This window comes from Lagenorhynchus albirostris, chromosome 11 (genome assembly GCF_949774975.1).
Source record: "Lagenorhynchus albirostris chromosome 11, mLagAlb1.1, whole genome shotgun sequence".
Taxonomy (NCBI): domain Eukaryota; kingdom Metazoa; phylum Chordata; class Mammalia; order Artiodactyla; family Delphinidae; genus Lagenorhynchus; species Lagenorhynchus albirostris.
Genome location: NC_083105.1, coordinates 20,504,321 through 20,521,082, shown reverse-complemented (window position 1 = coordinate 20,521,082; position 16,762 = coordinate 20,504,321). Strand labels below are relative to the sequence as shown.

Genomic DNA, 16,762 nt, shown 5'->3' with positions numbered 1-16,762 from the left:
GAATCTGCATTTTGAAATTTTGCATAAACAGAAACATTAAAAAATTAAAATATTAATTCACTTCACTGTTTTCTTCTTAGGTGTGAATGGAGTTTGAAACAGTTAGTGAGCATCTACTGTGAAATGTGCTTTTATAGACATTATCTCATTTGTCCTCATAAGAACCTTACAAGAACCTCAGGTGTTAGTTACTGCATTTTTTTGATACGAGAAATTGAGATTCAAGAGTAAAGTAACTTTCCCCAAGCTACACAGCCAGTAAAAAAAAATGAAGACTAATAGCTATCATTTTTTGAAAGTCAATGAAGTGTCAGAAATATATTTTAGGCACAGTATAGGCTTTGTCACATTTAATCCTAACAGTAGCCTTGCAAGTAGGTGCCGTCTGCAGTTTACTGGTGAGAATCCAAAGCCCATGAGGGTTAAGGTAATTGACTGTAGTCACATGGCTTGTTAGCAGAGCCAAGTCTGGACTTTTCTCTACGATACTGCCCAGGTTTCTTTAATAAATTGAATCCTATAATAAGGTACGTTTCTGCATGAGATTTGTTGGCTGCCATTAGGATTTTCATGTTCATGAATGTAGGTTTTTGCTTTTGGAAACCTCCAACCACAGTACTTTGGAAGCTTTCTTTTGGTTAAGAGCCCTCCTCCCCCCAGCCTCTCCATGTGATCCCAAAGTACCCTGGACTTGCTTACTATTCCACACTTTTTTTCTTAATAATTATCAGTTTACTTGTCTCTATTCCTCATTAGGCTAACTGTTAAGAAAATGAAGGACCGTAACACTCTCATTTACTGCTGTTTCCTCAGCCCTTATCTTGCCCTTATAGTCAGCGATATTTTTTATTAGATGTTAGTAGAAAAGACTACTTAACACAACTGTGTTGTTTCCTTATTTAATTTAAGGTGATTTTTGTTGTTTACTAAACATAGACACCATAGAAGAGATTGAGTTGCCAGAGCATGAAGCCATGGAATTAGAGCATACGGATGATGATGAGAAGGAAGATGGATTTAAGACTTTGTCAGACAAGAATGAAGAGCTAGAAAACCCTGACCCAGATGATTGTGAAGGGACAGCAGCTAAGGAATCCGAGTGTATCACAAAGTCCATCTCTTTCCTTCCTTGGAATAAGGAAGAATTGGAGAAAACAATTAAAAATATCCAAGGAACCATAACTGGGGACATCCTACCCAGGCTCCATAAATGTCTGGCATCTACGGTAATCATTCTGTTTGGGGCCCAGCAGGTCTGTGTGACCCTGTGGGGTGTCCGTGGGGCCCTGTCAGACTGAGGCTCCTAACTATGTGGATTGACGTCAGCTTTTGGATTTTCTTTTATCTCTACATTTCACAGTTCACCTCCCTTCTCTTATCTCATCATCTTCAGGTTCATCTCGTACAGCTAAGGTAGTAATGTTTCTTCTTCATTATGATTCTGATACTGGTAGATATATGCTTTTCTATCTCCAAAGTAGATATTAAGATGACACCCATTTCCAAAAAAGGTTATTAAAAATTAGAGTATGTTTCCCTTTTCTACTTCTTGGCCACTTCTCTGCTATTCAAAAATACATCTTTTTCAGTACTTCCCTGGCATTCCAGTGGTTAAGACTCCATGCTTCCAGTGCAGGGGGCGTGGGTTCGATCCCTGGTCGGGGAACTAAGATTCCCGCATGCCACGCAGTGTGACCAAAAAATTTTTTAAAAAAAGGAAGAAAACAAAAGTACATCTTTTTCTTGTTTAATAGGGGTAACATTTTAGGAGTGCATTCTCATGAAGCCAGAGCCTTTCCTTCTCAGTGTAAAACTTGAGCTGGCAAACTGTGGCCCATGGGCTGAATCTAGCTTGCAGCCTGTTTTTGTAAATAAAGTTTTTTTGGAACACAGTTACACCCCATTCATTTACATATTGTCTAATTCTGCTTTTGCCTTACAATAGCAAAATTGAGTAGCTTCAATAGCGGCCATAAAGTCAAAATTACTTACTATCTGACCCTTTACAGAAAGTTTTCCAACCCCTGATGTAAAATACCGATTTCATCATTTTGTATATTTGTAAATAAAGTTTATTTGAGGTGCCATATTTTTTATGTACCAACGATGTCAGTTAAACACTGGAAAGTCCCAATTAACACAAATTTTATGTGACTTTTTAAATATTACACAACAGTCTTAACCCCACATCAGTGAATACTTGGTTTTATTTATTGATTGATTGGTTGATTGCTCCTTTGGAAAGAATACTCTTATTCATATTATTTTTATAATTTTTGGAGGGTTATCAAATTGCATAATTGAGTTTGTTTTTTAAGACATTAAACTTAGAAATGGATATAAGATATAGCAAAAGAGCTTATCTTTCAACTGCAAGGTTGTAGTGTTGGTAGGTCCCTAATCCATTTACTTTTGTTTTAGTTTAACCTAAATTTTTCTTACAGACTAAAAGAGAAGAAGAACACAAACTCATAAAATCAAAGGTTGTGAATGATGAGGAAGTAGTTCGAGTTCCTTTAGCTTTTGCCATGGTTAAACTAATGCAGTCCCTTCCACAGGAAGTTATGGAAGCCAATCTGCCTAGGTATGTTGTGTGACAAATCAGAAAAGTTCAGTGAAACTCAAAAATTGGTTCTCTCTCCCCTTTTGTCAGGAAGAGAAGCACTGGCACAATTTGCTGTCATTTAGAATCCTAATCGGCATAATTTGGGTTATGAGCGATGCAGAAACTAAAGGATATTTATATTTTTATTTGGTTCTGTTATTTTAATTAGTCAATTAATTTCTCACGTTCTAGTATTTTGCTGAAAGTGTGTGCCCTCCTCAAGAACAGAGCACAGGAAATCAGAGACATTGCTCGCAGCACTCTGGCAAAAATAATAGAGGATCTGGGTGTGCATTACCTACAATATATTTTAAAAGAATTACAGACTACCCTTGTGCGTGGCTATCAGGTAAATTGCATCATGTACTTTATATTCAAATTGGGTTGGGGTTCAAATAGTTGCACTTTAAACACTAAGTCATGATACTTTGGGTCTGTCTTTTGTAAAGTTGATCTACTGAGAGAGCAAGCAAGCATATTTAAAAATTTTTAATCAGTATTTTTAAAAATCTGTTTTTTAAGAAGCCCTTATATTTGATTTCTTAAAAGATCCTTATAGACCTGCATTTCATAACCTGTGTTTTTCTCTCAAATCACTTGATATCAAGTTTTGTATTCTCTGAGTTCTTAATAAAATTCTTACTGAATGTATATTGAACGTATAGCCACACATGTGAACAATAAAGAACATAGACATTTGTTTGAGTTGAAATGTATGACATGTCATAAAATTAATAAGAACACCAGGTGGAATACAAAGCTGTTTGAATAGTTACCCGGCGGCCTTGCTACTCCAAGTGTGGGCCCCGGACAGGTGGCATCAGCAGCACCTGCCCTACAGAATCTGCATCTTAATAAGATCCCTGAGTGATCTAAAGTTTGAGGAACACTGCAACTTGTTTTTCTCAAGTACCCAGCCAAGACTTCTGGTAGTTAGCTTGACCTTCCAAGTCCTAATTTGTTCATAGGTAGGTTCCTATTCTATAGGTTATAAGTAACACACTAAAAATATCAGTATTCATTGTCACTGTCTCTCTTTGTATAGTGTTTTAGTGGTTGCTCCAGGTTACCATATCCATACTTAATTTTTAATAATCTATTTAGAATCAGTATTTTACCACTTCAAGTAGAATGTAAAAACCTTATTACCCTATAGATCCCTTCACCCTTCCTTTGTTTAAAAGTTGTTTATGTATTACTTTGCTGAAAACTTATATGTTGAAAACTTATCATCAAGCGGCGTTAGAGTTTTTGCTTTTAATCCTCAAATATGCCCAGATATTTATCATTTCTACTGCTCTTCCTTCATTTCTGAATTTCTTCCTGGTGTCATTTCCCTTTGGTCTAGGCAAGCTCATAGAGCAAGTGTGGTGGCAACGGATGCTCTTCGTTTTCCTCCCCCTGTGAATGTCTTTGTTTCACCTTCATTCCTGAAGGATGTTGTCACTGGATATATACTTTTGCATTGACAGTTATTTCTTTTCTTTCAGCACTGTAAAATTGTCATGCGACTTCCTCTGGCCTTTCTGATGAATAATTAAATTATTCTTCCCCTCTAAGTAATGCATTATTTTTCTCTGGCAGCTTTAAAGACTTTGTCTTTATTTTTCAGCAGTTAGATTATGAATGTGGATTTCTTTGGGTTTACCCTGTTTGAGGTTTGTTGAGCTTCTCAAGCACATTGGGGAGTTTTCAGCCATTATTTCCTCAAATACTTTTTCTGCACTGCACTCTTTCTCCTCTCCTGGGACTCCTGTTCGACTTTTTTGGGGGGTCCCATCCATCCCTGAGGCTCCATTTTTATTTTCTTTTTCAGTCTCCTTCCTTTCTGTTTAGATAGCATAATTTCTATTGATTCATCTTCAAGTTCACTGACCCCTTCCTCTTTAATCTCCATCCTGCTATTGGACCCATCTAGTAAATTTTCTTACTTCAATTATTGGTCTGTTTGGTTTTTTTCAGTTGTAAAGTGTCCATTTAGTCCCTAATATCTTCTGATTCTTTGCTAACACATTATTTTTCCACTTACTTCACACCTCCAGCTGGAAAGCTGGGGCTTTATTTCTCCCACTTTGCCATATACTTCCCACGGCTGTACCCACACAGAGGCTAAGTGGTGGCAAGACAGAGAAGGAGAAAAGCAGCTAGTTGGCCCATCCTCTCAGAACTGCAGTCCCAATGGGAAAGGAAGGTCTCCCAGCAGAGCGGTGGCTGCTGCAGTCCCCACGTCCATAACTGTAGAGAAAACGGGGGTAAACGCACTGGGAGCTTGGTGGTACTTGCACTCTGGCGTTCTTCCCCAGTTGCAGCTCTGTGCATCCTGTCTGGAGCTTATAGCTGCACTCAGTGGGAGAGACAGGACAGAGTGTGCTTTCTCCATCTCACCTGGAACCGGAGCCCCTGTCAGTCTCCATGTTTATTCTTTCAACCAGCCTGTAATTCTTGGCTACTTTGTGTGAGGTGCTCTTGGGCACTGAGCATACCACGATGAATACAGTACAGCTGTCTTTGAGGATTCATTCACACATTTAATTGAGCACCTGAGGTATTTAAACAAGTAGCCCATTTTTCTTTAACCACCTGTTCTTCCAGTCTGTCTCATTATTTGTTAAAGTAAGTAAAATAAGGATGAGAGAACAGCAGTTTGGGTATTAGTATTAATCATGTAGACAGAACCAAAACTGTACGCTTCGAGTTTCATTCTTCACCCCCCCAAAAGGATTCTTAAAAATTATATAAAGTCCTCAGCAAATATTTTATATATGTAAAAGTATTTAAAGATCATAAGTAGGTACATATGAAATTATGCCTTTAAAATCCAATCAGGTGTATTTTCTTAGTGTATGATCATTATCTGATGTTTACCTTGATAATTTACAGCACCGGAAGCAGTATACAGAATGCACCCTTTCGTGGACTCTGTGTACTCTGGCATCATCTCGTTTCAAATCCTGACTCCACCATTTCCTATTCATGTAACCTTGGGCAAGTTTGATTGACCTTTTTGTGCCTCAGCTTCTTCATCTGAAAATGCTGATAATGTAGCATCTATGCCATAGATAGAGTGGATGAGGATTAAATGATTCAGTACATGTGGGGTATTAATACAGTGCCTAGCCCATAGTAAGCTCTAAGGAACGTTAGCTGTGATCACTGTGAAGGGCAAAAACTTGTTTCCTTCATAACACTTTTTGTACCGGGTTTGACCGCATTCAACGTTGGCAGGCTCCGTAATTCACAGGTTGGTTTTTAAAGGTTCAAGACTTGTGCTCTTCTTTATAAATCATTGGCCTGATTTAGTCACAATAATAGAACCTAAGCATGGTGATGTGTTTCTGAGCATCTTTTCTACAAAGGGACCATCTGGTTAAAGGATTTTAGGCAGTGATATAAGTATGTGTCATTTGTCAAAGCTTCTCCCTGCAATAATTACAGATATATAATCTGAGTGCGCACCTGCCGTACTTCTAAATCTTGTTTTTTCTACTGTGGTGCTCTTAGCCATCCATATTCTTATTATCCATTTCGTTTTAGGTCCATGTGCTAACTTTCACTGTTTACATGTTGCTGCAAGGCCTCACCAACAAGCTGCAAGTTGGGAATTTGGACTCTTGTTTGGATATAATGATTGAGGTAAGATTTAGAGAAAGGAATTCTAAATTTTTTTTTAAGAGGTCAAAGGACACAAATCAGTTCACAAAATAAGAAATAATAGCCTATAAATATGAAAATAATGTACTATCTCATCTCTTAGGCTAGCAGAGGTTTAAAAAGTTGAGACTTAAGTGATGTGAGATGGGCACTCTGCTGTTGCTAGTAGGTCTCAAGCTGGTAAAATCAGAGGTGTGGTCTGGAGTTTGTACAAAAGCATATTCATTAGAGCTTTATTTAGAATAGTGAAAAATTAATAACAATTTAAAATCAGATAATATGATAATTTGGGGGGTAGGATTAGAAAGACATTAAATGTGGCACACAATCGTTTGTTTATTCATTAAAAATGTAGACACTACATTTTTAATTAAATGCATTATTTTGATAATTAAGTTACAAATATGAGAATTTCTTAAAGAGAAATTAAGCTACTCTTCGATAATATCAAAGAAGTGCCTGTTTATATATTATACAATTATATATGTAAATCTACCTGGTATTTTTCTTTTGTTTTCCATTGGTGTAAACCTTGAAGTGTTTCCGTATTTGTTTTTTAGTAATTGGTCCCTAAACTACATTGAAAAAAGTGAAATCTAATAGAAACTCCTATTGTCTAATTTTAATCCTTGACTTGGACATACCACGCATTTTCAGAGACTGCTTATGTTGGCGTAAGTTGCTGAGTGCACATAATTGCCATTTGGCTTTTTTTCGTTTAAAGATTTTTAACCGTGAGTTGTTTGGTGCCATTGCTGAAGAAAAGGAAGTAAAGCAGATCCTCTCCAAGGTCATGGAGGCACGAAGAAGCAAGAGTTATGAGTCTTATGAAATCTTGGGCAAGTTTGTAGGAAAAGATCAGGTTACAAAACTTATCCTTCCACTAAAAGAGGTAAGGACTTGAATGTAATAAAGGGGATCCCCACCTTACAGTATCATGAGTTCTTGAAAAGAGCCTTGAGCATCATGATTTGCTTTGGTGCTAAGGGCACCAGTACCATGTGGCTGGCAGCTCAGTGGATTCTGGTTCCGCTGATTCTGATTCTTGGATTCTGATCCAAGAATCAGAGTCCCTGATATAAACCATGAGATGCAAAAGGAAAGGCGACAAGAATTGAACTACAGGTGAATTATTGAGCTGGGTCCCGTCAGCAGCTAAGAACATAGCCTTTGGAGTCAGACTGCTGCTCCCAGATTGCCAGGAGGAAGAGGATTGGCATTTATTGAACAGATACCCATGTTCTTAGCACTGTGCTTCATTATCTCTTCTAATCTGCACAACCGTCCCCTGAGATTGACAGTACCTCCGTCTTACAGATGAGAAAATTCAGGCTTAGAAAGATAGAAAGGAACATGGCTAAGGAGAAAAGTCAGGATTTAATTCCAGATCTTTCTGATCCAAATCTCACATTCTTTCCACCATTTTCATTCTGCCTTTCCTATTGGGCAGGGACTGTCATTTACCTACCTTCATAGTGTTCTCTGTGCTAATTCCACACGTTTGGTGCTAGATTAACTCCCTAATTGTTCCTAGAATGCATTTAGCTTATCTGAGCCTGATCTCAGAATGTTAGATATGTTTTGAGGACGAAAAAGAGTTGACAAAGCACACTTATTTTCCATGTAAATTATCAAGTCCCTCCAAGGTAATCAAAGTTACTAATCCATGTCCTGTGCAGGGGAATAGCTATGACATGCTGAGGGTTGTACTGAGGTTGATGGTGCTGGGGTCCCATTAAGTTCCTCTGATTTGGCCCAATAACTAATGTACAACCCTGAGGCCTGGCCGTCACACCACTTCCTTAGCATGGTTTCCTGTGAGTAGTGACTGCATTTTGTTGATGTTGTGTTATGTGTATGTGCTTGCCTATAAACCACCCCATTTAATGCACTTGGAAGGCTGACATCTTCCAAGCGTCACATCCTATCTCCAGCCCTGTGCCCAGACCTCATCAACAAAGAGAGTGCCAAGGAGGCACAAGAAATCCAGCGGCATACACAGCTGGCAGTGGTTATCTCTGGGGCTGAGGTCATGGGTATATTTGACTTTAATGTTATACCTATGTTTGAAATTTTATTAAGAATGTGTTTCTTTTTTAATTAGCAAAAAGCATATTTTAAAAAGTAAATATATAAAAGAAAACTACTATTATAACAAATCAAACTGCAGTTCTGTGTTACCTCAGGGTGCATTTATGTCTGCCTTTAGATCTTGCAAAATACCACGAGTTTAAAACTGGCCCGGAAAGTTCATGAAACCTTACGTCGAATCATAGCAGGATTACTTGTAAACCAGGAAATGACGGCAGAATCCATTCTGTTGCTTAGTTACGGTTTGGTCAGCGAAAATCTACCCCTGTTAACAGAGAAGGAAAAGTAAGTTTGAAAAAAAAAAAAACAACTATCCTTTAGGTTCATACTTCTAATAAGCCATTCATTACTCAATTACTCTTAAGTGGGTTCATTTAATAATTTGCTTTAGTAGGGAAAAAAAGGTATGTTTATCTGAGTTGTAAGATGGTACTACTGTGTGGTGTTTGGGCTGAGGTCCTTCCAGGTAATACATGTCAACACAAGATTGTTTCTGCTGAATGCGGTAGCTGTGAAGGCAACCAATTATTTTGACGTTTACTTAATACCACTTTTGTTTTAGATATTTATTGAATCAAAGTTGGGATAGACTTAAAATATATACTTCTTGTTCTGATCAGAGATTTAGACCTCCAAAGATTTTAAATACCTTATTTGTAAACTTCCTTTGAATTTTGCTTCTGTAGTCTGAAAGAGACTCCTTGGCATTTGTTTTCAGAAATCAAAGGAAGGGAGTGTCCCCTTGCTGTTCATCTTCATTTAAATGTGTGTTCTGACCTCTGTTTCTGGGGTTCTAGAAACTTTGATCAACAACCTAATCATCTCTTCGGTGTCTTGTGGTTAAGGGGGAAAAAAAACCCACAGCAAAGAGCACATTATTTGGTACTGGACTCACCTCACCAGAAGGGGCCATAGTAGCTTCCAGGGATGCAGCATACAGTGTGCTTTCTACTAGCTTTCATTCCACTTGATTGACAGAAATCCAGCAGCCCCTGCACCAGATCCACGTCTGCCACCCCAGAGTTGTCTTCTGCTCCCCCCAACTCCAGTTCGAGGCGGGCAGAAAGCTGTTGTGAGCAAGAAAACCAACATGCACATATTTATTGAGTCTGGACTTCGGGTAAGAATTAACCTTAAAGTGAGACTTGCTGCACACAGTGAGTCTGTGCCTTTTAATCCTCTACTGAATTTCCAGTACTGCTTATTTCCGCTGGAAATGCTGGTACTTTGATGATATAACTTTCTCGGAATTAATGATTCTGACCTGATATTTACAGTGCTTTCACTGTTGCTTTGCCCATGAGTGTGCAACTCTGAACTACTCTAAATTTTTTGAAAACACAAATTTGATCGTTTTATTATATATATTTTTTTAATCCTTCATTGGCTCCCTTTTTTCCCAGGAGAGAGCCCTGTCCTTCATTTGGGCCACAAGGGCATAGCCTCATCCTGTACACGTGGCTTCCCTTCAGTTCTCTAAAGTCACCACACTTTTCCCACCCCAGAACCTCACCATCTACTCCTCCCTCTGCCCAGGTCCCCCCAGAACTCTCAAAGCACCCTGCATTTCTAGTGAATTGTTCCCTAGAGTCTGCCATCCTGGCTAAGATCCACGAGGGCAGTGACCCTGCTGATCTTGGTTACTGCCATGTCCTTCATGCCAAACCAGTACCTGGAATCAAAGCAGATGCTGAGGAATAACCATTTGGCAAATGAACTTCGAATCTCAGCTGCACAGTGAGCTCCCACCTTCTTCACATACTCAGACTCTCCCAGGTTGTTCCCCTTTCTTCACACTTTTTATGATTTCAAATAGAAGCATCTTAACATTTCACAGGGGTCTCTTAAAATCATTTCACCTTTACCTCACTCATTTGGTCTTAGGGGCAACTGATGTGAAGTATCTTTTTAAATCTTCTAGCTGTTGCATCTTAGTCTGAAGACTTCCAAGATCAAGTCTTCAAGTGAACATGTTCTGGAAATGTTGGATCCTTTTATGTCTCTCCTCATAGACTGCCTGGGTTCCATGGACGTGAAGGTGAGCGCCTGTTCCTTCACGGGAGCTGTGTTGTGCAGTATACCTAGAACTTGTTTCTAGGCTCATGCTTCACAAGATGATTGAGTTTTTAAAGAGATTTACAACATCATGAACCACCTCTGTTCTCTGTATTAAATTGCTCCCTTAACAGCAATTTAATAATAATAGGTAGCGCTTAACAGTTGTAAAAGCCCTTCGTTTGATCCTCACGACGACTTCGTGAGGGTGAGTGGTGCTATCCCCATGGCAGTCATCATCATCTCATCATCATCTCATCATCATCATCCTTGTTGCTACTGCTCGCTGCTGTGAATCCTCATAACAACCCATGAAGCATATGTTATTAATGTGTCTCTTTCATAGATGAGAAATCCAGACTTTAGGCTAAGTGACTTGCCCCATATCACAGATCTAGGATGTAAGCCTCAGTCCGTCAGACTCCGAAGCCCACACCTTTCCCACTTTCTCAGATTGCCTGTTTTACAGGAAAGGTGCCGAGAGGTTAAGTATTTAACATCTCTGTGGTCAAACAGGTAATAAGCTGCAGAGCTGGGTTTTAAGCCCTGGTCTTTTTGACTCCTGAGCTCTTTGCTTTATCTTCGTCTAATCCAGCCCAACAAGGCCATCCCAGCAACCAGGGTGTAGGGGTGTATTAGGTAGAGGTGAACCAGCTGGTCTAGGTAATCTAGAAGGTTTGGCCTGGAGGTTCAGGGATTCTTTTGTAGTCACTTGGTCCCAACACATTTTTTCATACCTTTGGCACTGCACTTAACTATATTAAATTATGGGTCATAGTTCCCATGCTTAATTTCAGCTATCTGCTCCTTAAATGCGGAAAGGCATCCTTTTTATCATCGTATTTCTAACACTCTGTAGAGTGCCTTGTGTACATAATACAAGCCTAATAAGAATGGATTAAATTGAAGTACCATTCTAGAAAATTGGAAAAGCATTTATAATGTGTTTTTCAGGGAAAAAAAAGCTAAAATTAGCCAGCCCATCTAATCATCTACCCATAATAGGTTAAGAATATGAGCACCTTTTCTCACTTGCTGGGGATGTACCTTCACTTGCTATGGAGAAGCAGTAAGTTCTACAACAGGGAAGAGGCAACGTCCCTATTTCCTTACACTTTTAGCACAGTTCTCCCCGAGTGGCCTGGCAGAGCGCTTCGTTCCTTCAACTCGGTCGCTCAGTGTCTACACAGCCTTTGGTGCTGGATTGTTGAGTTCGGTCACTTCATCACTTGATTGGCTTCGTCTGTTTTTCAGGTGATCACAGGCGCTTTACAATGCCTGATCTGGGTCTTGAGGTTCCCCCTGCCTTCCACAGAAACAAAAGCGGAACAGCTAATGAAGCACCTTTTCCTTCTGCTGAAGGACTATGCAAAACTCGGGGCTGCCAGGGGCCAGAATTTCCACCTGGTGGTAAATTGTTTCAAGGTGAGGTGTTTTCACTTGCACTTAGAAAAGCCAGGACCGGGATTAACGTCAAAGTTACTTTTCCTCATCATCTTTTGTGGTCGTGGTCAAAATTTCTTCCAGATTAATTTGCTAAGGCCAGAGTGTTGGTATCCTGTGTGAAAAAACATTGCTGTTGTATTGAGTCCTTATCATTCCACCGTATGCTGATTTGTGGGATGTCCTGGCTGTTAACCCCAGTGTTATAACTTGCAGTGTGTGACCATACTTGTGAAGAAAGTGAAGTCTTACCAGATAACTGAAAAGCAGCTTCAAGTTCTGCTAGCATATGCTGAGGAGGACATTTATGATATTACAAGACAAGCCACCGCATTTGGTCTTCTGAAGGTACGGTGTCACCAGAATGTTGGATTGTGCAGTGAACGAGCCTCATGTCACATATTTAGAATAACATGGAACATAGTGTTCTGACTAGCTGTACATAGTTCTGAAATTAATTTATAAAGATTATTATGATTTGGTTGATTAATTATAAGCTAACACATCTGCTTATTAAAATGTTTAAACATGAGCTCTCTATTAAACTTCCAGGGAATTCTGTACAAATGCATGTAGTCTCCTTGTATGTATCATAAAATTGACCATTTTAACCATTTTAAGTTTATGTTCTTTTTCTTGTGGAGGTACTTTCATTATGTTTGAAAACTGCCTGTGACTGCTTTTAACATCAGGTCAGCTTAGTAAACAACAGGCCATCTGCAGTAAAACATGAAATAAGTATGTCTTTTCCTTTTGTATCTCAGGCCATTTTATCAAGAAAGTTGTTGGTTCCAGAAATCAATGATGTCATGCGCAAAGTGTCCAAGCTGGCGATTTCTGCACAAAACGAACCTGTCAGAGTCCAGTGCAGACAGGTTTGTAGAGAGAGCTTATTCCCATGGCAAGGGCTGGGCCCTGCCTTCTCTGTTCGGTTTTTAGGTAGAGAGATGTCAACACTGAATTCTGAAGACTTTGTGTCATACTGTTGCTTTATTCTAAGACTCAGGAGCCCATTCACATACCAAGTGTAAGGCCATTTTTCAGTATAAAGAGCATTTTGAATATAGCCCACATGTGGCATGTTTCAGATGGATGAAGAAACACATTTTCCTTCTGCAGCATGATAACCTGCAGCAAAGATTTCCAGCCAGTGGTCCAGTCACTGACTACTTAATGTGTATCACTGTGTACCTGGTATTGCTGGAAGAGTGGTTAACAAGTTTTATAGTCCCTGTCTGTCCTATAGCAGAGATGCGCAAAGCAGAAATCCCACAAGTAGTTATTAAATTACAGACATCCTGAGTGCCAGGAGGAAGAAAGTAGTGTTGTATTTCATCACTTACAAGACACACCATTACTTACATACCTCAAAGGAAGGGGAAAAAACTATGACAGTGATAAGATGGCATCAATTGTAAGACATCCCAATTTCAGATATGTTAAAATGTGGAAAACTGTGCTTCTTAAAATTGACAAAGTATGGAAGAGCATATGATAAGAGCATATGACATGGTGGAGGACCACCCTAATGTGATAGTGGGGGAAAGCTTTCCTGGGGATTGGCATATAAGCAAAGTTTGGAGGAAGAATAAGGCTTAGCCTTGCAGGCTAAGGAAGATAAGGCTTGAAGTGGGTAAGAGCTTAGCTTGTTGAAGGTGAATGACAGGGGAGGGGGCCAGATCAGGCAAGGCCTTGTGGTCTTGTTAAAGATTTAGGGCTTTGTTCTAAGAATAACAAAGAGCCAGTGAAATCAGTAGACAGAGGAGTGACACTAGCAGATTTGTGTTCATACATTTGTCCTGACCTTATGAGTGCGTATCAACCCGGGAAATGGAAGGGTCTGAATTGGAAATATGAACTCGGAGTTAAAGGAGGGCTTGGACTGCGGAGGCCATCTTTAGAAAAAGTTAACTCATGGGGCTTCCCTGGTGGCGCAGTGGTTGAGCGTCCGCCTGCCAATGCAGGGGACACAGGTTCGTGCCCTGGTCCGGGAAGATCCCACATGCCGCGGAGCGGCTGGGCCCATGAGCCATGGCTGCTGAGCCTGTGCGTCTGGAGCCTGTGCTCCACAACGGGAGAGGCCACAACAGTGAGAGACCAGCGTACCTCAAAAAAAAAAAAAAAAAAAAAAAAAAAGTTAGTAGTATTATCACTATTATTGTTATTCTTATTTCAGGGGAAATACAGGGTTGAACCACAGTCCATACTCAGTTCACCACAGCCTCCTATCAGAGAGATGAGCTGCCAGTGTGTGAGCTGAGATTTGGAGCCCTGAACAACCATGCTAATGATGGGCCAGGACTTGACGCTTAATCAGGCAAGACCTGAGGAAGTGAAGTGGGAGGAGAGAGGAGGGGCACAGTTACTGACTCAAGAGATGGACTTCACGTAACTGATCACCCTTCTGAAAGGTCTTTGTAGCCTACCAGTGTGTCCCAGAAAGCAGCTTAGGAAAGAGGAATCCTGGAGGGACAGGATCCAAGTAATCTCTTGTGTGACTTCTGTTCCTAGGTTTTTCTGAAATATATTCTTGACTATCCCCTGGGGGACAAATTGCGACCAAACTTGGAATTCATGCTCGCTCAACTGAAGTAAGTTGAAGCCATAAACTACACAAGGCAGTGGGGTAGGTTCTTCTCTCCTTTCAGTGTGTGGACTGTCTTGAAAAGGACAAAGCCGAAATGTAATAGCACATTCTTTGAGATGCTATCCTATGAATCACTGACTTGACTGTCAAGCATTATGCATGGCTTCATATAGCAGTTCTGCAAGCTGCTTTTCAGTTCACTCTGACCATCGATTGTCATTAGAGTCCACTTAGGAGAACAGTAAAAATCTAACAAAATTACATTTACAACTGCATAGTAGCATGGTAAGTACATGTATTAAAATTGGGAAAATGGAGGTTTTTTCCACTTAGTAAGAAATAGACTGGCACCTTGAGACAACATTTTAAATTCTTAAAAATAATTATTGGTAAATTTTAAAGTTACTAACAAGTCCTTCTAATGTTCTTACCCTAGTTATGAACATGAGACCGGGAGAGAGTCCGCCTTGGAAATGATCGCTTATCTCTTTGACACATTCCCTCAGGTACCGTGAATCACAAAGACAAACTCTGTGTTTGTTAACAGGCTGTGGCTCCCAGGAGCCCAGGGTCCTCTGTTTGTGAGACATCTGTGAGAATTCCAGTCTGAGTGTGCTCATAAGTGTCTGTTTTCTTTCAGGGACTGCTCCACGAGAACTGTGGAATGTTCTTTATTCCTCTTTGTCTAATGATGGTGAACGATGACTCTGCCATGTGTAAAAAGATGGCATCCATGGCAATCAAATCCTTACTCAGTAAAATCAGCCTTGAGAAGAAAGATTGGCTCTTCGACATGGTTACCACCTGGTTTGGGGCAAAGAAGGTTAGGGTTGCTTTTAGTCATATGGCAAAGAAGAGTCTGAGCTTTTGGTGTTCATACTTTAAGTAAGAATACATATTGTACATTGTTGAATTAATTTTTCCCAAATAGCTTTATTGTTTTTACTGGATTATGTTAATAATATATTCTTACAGTAAAATTTCAGAAAATATAAGAAGTTACAGAGAGTAACAGAAATCACCTGTATTCCCACTACAAGGTCAATGTCACCCAGTTACTCTACATGAATGTATTATAATTTACTTAACCAATCCCCATTGATGAATATCTTTGTTTCCAATTTTGCTTATACAATTTATAGGATGTAACTTTTGCCAATAATTATAACCACTTGCTGACTCTACCCTCATCATCACTGGCCCATCTTTGTGGAATATAAACAACACATGTCATAACTTAATATTGGCTTTAAGTATTAAAATCAGAATGGGGTCGGGGGGCTGAAACTTCTTCCTTTTTTTTTTTTAATTTAAAAACGAGAAAAAATGTATTATTCAGTGGATACCACTTTTTTTAATGTTTTTCTGGGTGGTGAAGATTTCTCTATATTTTTCATGTTAGCAACCAAAAATCCACATTGTGTTGATTTCTGGTATCATAAAGAACTACTGAGGACAGAGTCATGCCCACCTTCATTTTACAGTTTTGGAAACAGCTCCCCAAGTTGTGCTGATACTGTCTTGTGATGGTTTTATTTTCGATAGAGCTTAAATAGACAGCTAGCTGCCCTGATCTGTGGCTTGTTTGTGGAAAGTGAAGGAGTCACTTTTGAGAGAAGACTTGGAACTGTTCTCCGTGTGATTGAAAAGGAAATTGATCCTGAAAACTTTACAAATGTAAGTTATTCGCTAGGGAGTAAAACTCTTGCTTATTTTAATAGTTTTACTTGAGGTGGTATAGCTAATAGATTAAATATTTGAGTTCAAAAATTTTTTTATTAATAAAAGCAAGAACTCAGTGTAGTTCTATCTTCTTTTTAAAGTGAAGATTAAAGTAAGTTATCTTCCATAGTATATGTCGATCAAAGTTTCTTAAGCCCCCCAGGAGACAGCAGTGTCTGGAGGCATTTTTGGTTGTCACAACCGGAGGGTAGAGGGATGCCACTGTCATCTAGTGTGTAGAGGCCAGGAATGTTGCTAAACATCCTCTAGTGCACAGGGTAGCCTGCCAAAGCAAAGAATTATTTGACCCAAAATGTCAGCAGTGTTTAGGTTGAGAAACCCAGGTATAGATGTACATCCTGGAGTAAAAATGTCCATCAAATACTTTGAAATTATTGTCTTAATTGATTTAACATCCCTCCTAATTTTAGATCATGGAAGAGACTGAAGAAAAAGCTGCAGATCGCCTTCTGTTTAGTTTTCTTACACTGATAAGTAAACTCATCAAGGGATGTAATATTATTCAGCTTATCAAGCCCTCTGAGACTCTGAGTAAAATCTGGAGTAAGTATTTCCTTTTTATTTAAATCTAAAATTAAACACTTTAG

At 39.4% G+C, this 16,762-nt stretch overlaps 1 protein-coding gene across 1 annotated transcript in view; it reads left to right on the top strand.

The window, feature by feature from the left end:
- The window catches only part of UTP20 (UTP20 small subunit processome component), a 94,026-nt gene that overhangs the window by 69,664 nt on the left and 7,600 nt on the right, over positions 1–16,762 (top strand). The window contains exons 41-56 of the mRNA XM_060164551.1: positions 937–1,226; positions 2,445–2,584; positions 2,798–2,954; positions 6,140–6,238; positions 6,981–7,148; positions 8,466–8,632; positions 9,326–9,467; positions 10,269–10,385; positions 11,657–11,827; positions 12,062–12,193; positions 12,610–12,720; positions 14,357–14,436; positions 14,869–14,938; positions 15,073–15,255; positions 15,978–16,109; positions 16,586–16,718. Of these exons, the coding sequence (XP_060020534.1) occupies positions 937–1,226; positions 2,445–2,584; positions 2,798–2,954; positions 6,140–6,238; positions 6,981–7,148; positions 8,466–8,632; positions 9,326–9,467; positions 10,269–10,385; positions 11,657–11,827; positions 12,062–12,193; positions 12,610–12,720; positions 14,357–14,436; positions 14,869–14,938; positions 15,073–15,255; positions 15,978–16,109; positions 16,586–16,718 (2,292 nt within the window). The remainder of the gene's footprint in view (positions 1–936; positions 1,227–2,444; positions 2,585–2,797; positions 2,955–6,139; positions 6,239–6,980; positions 7,149–8,465; positions 8,633–9,325; positions 9,468–10,268; positions 10,386–11,656; positions 11,828–12,061; positions 12,194–12,609; positions 12,721–14,356; positions 14,437–14,868; positions 14,939–15,072; positions 15,256–15,977; positions 16,110–16,585; positions 16,719–16,762) is intronic.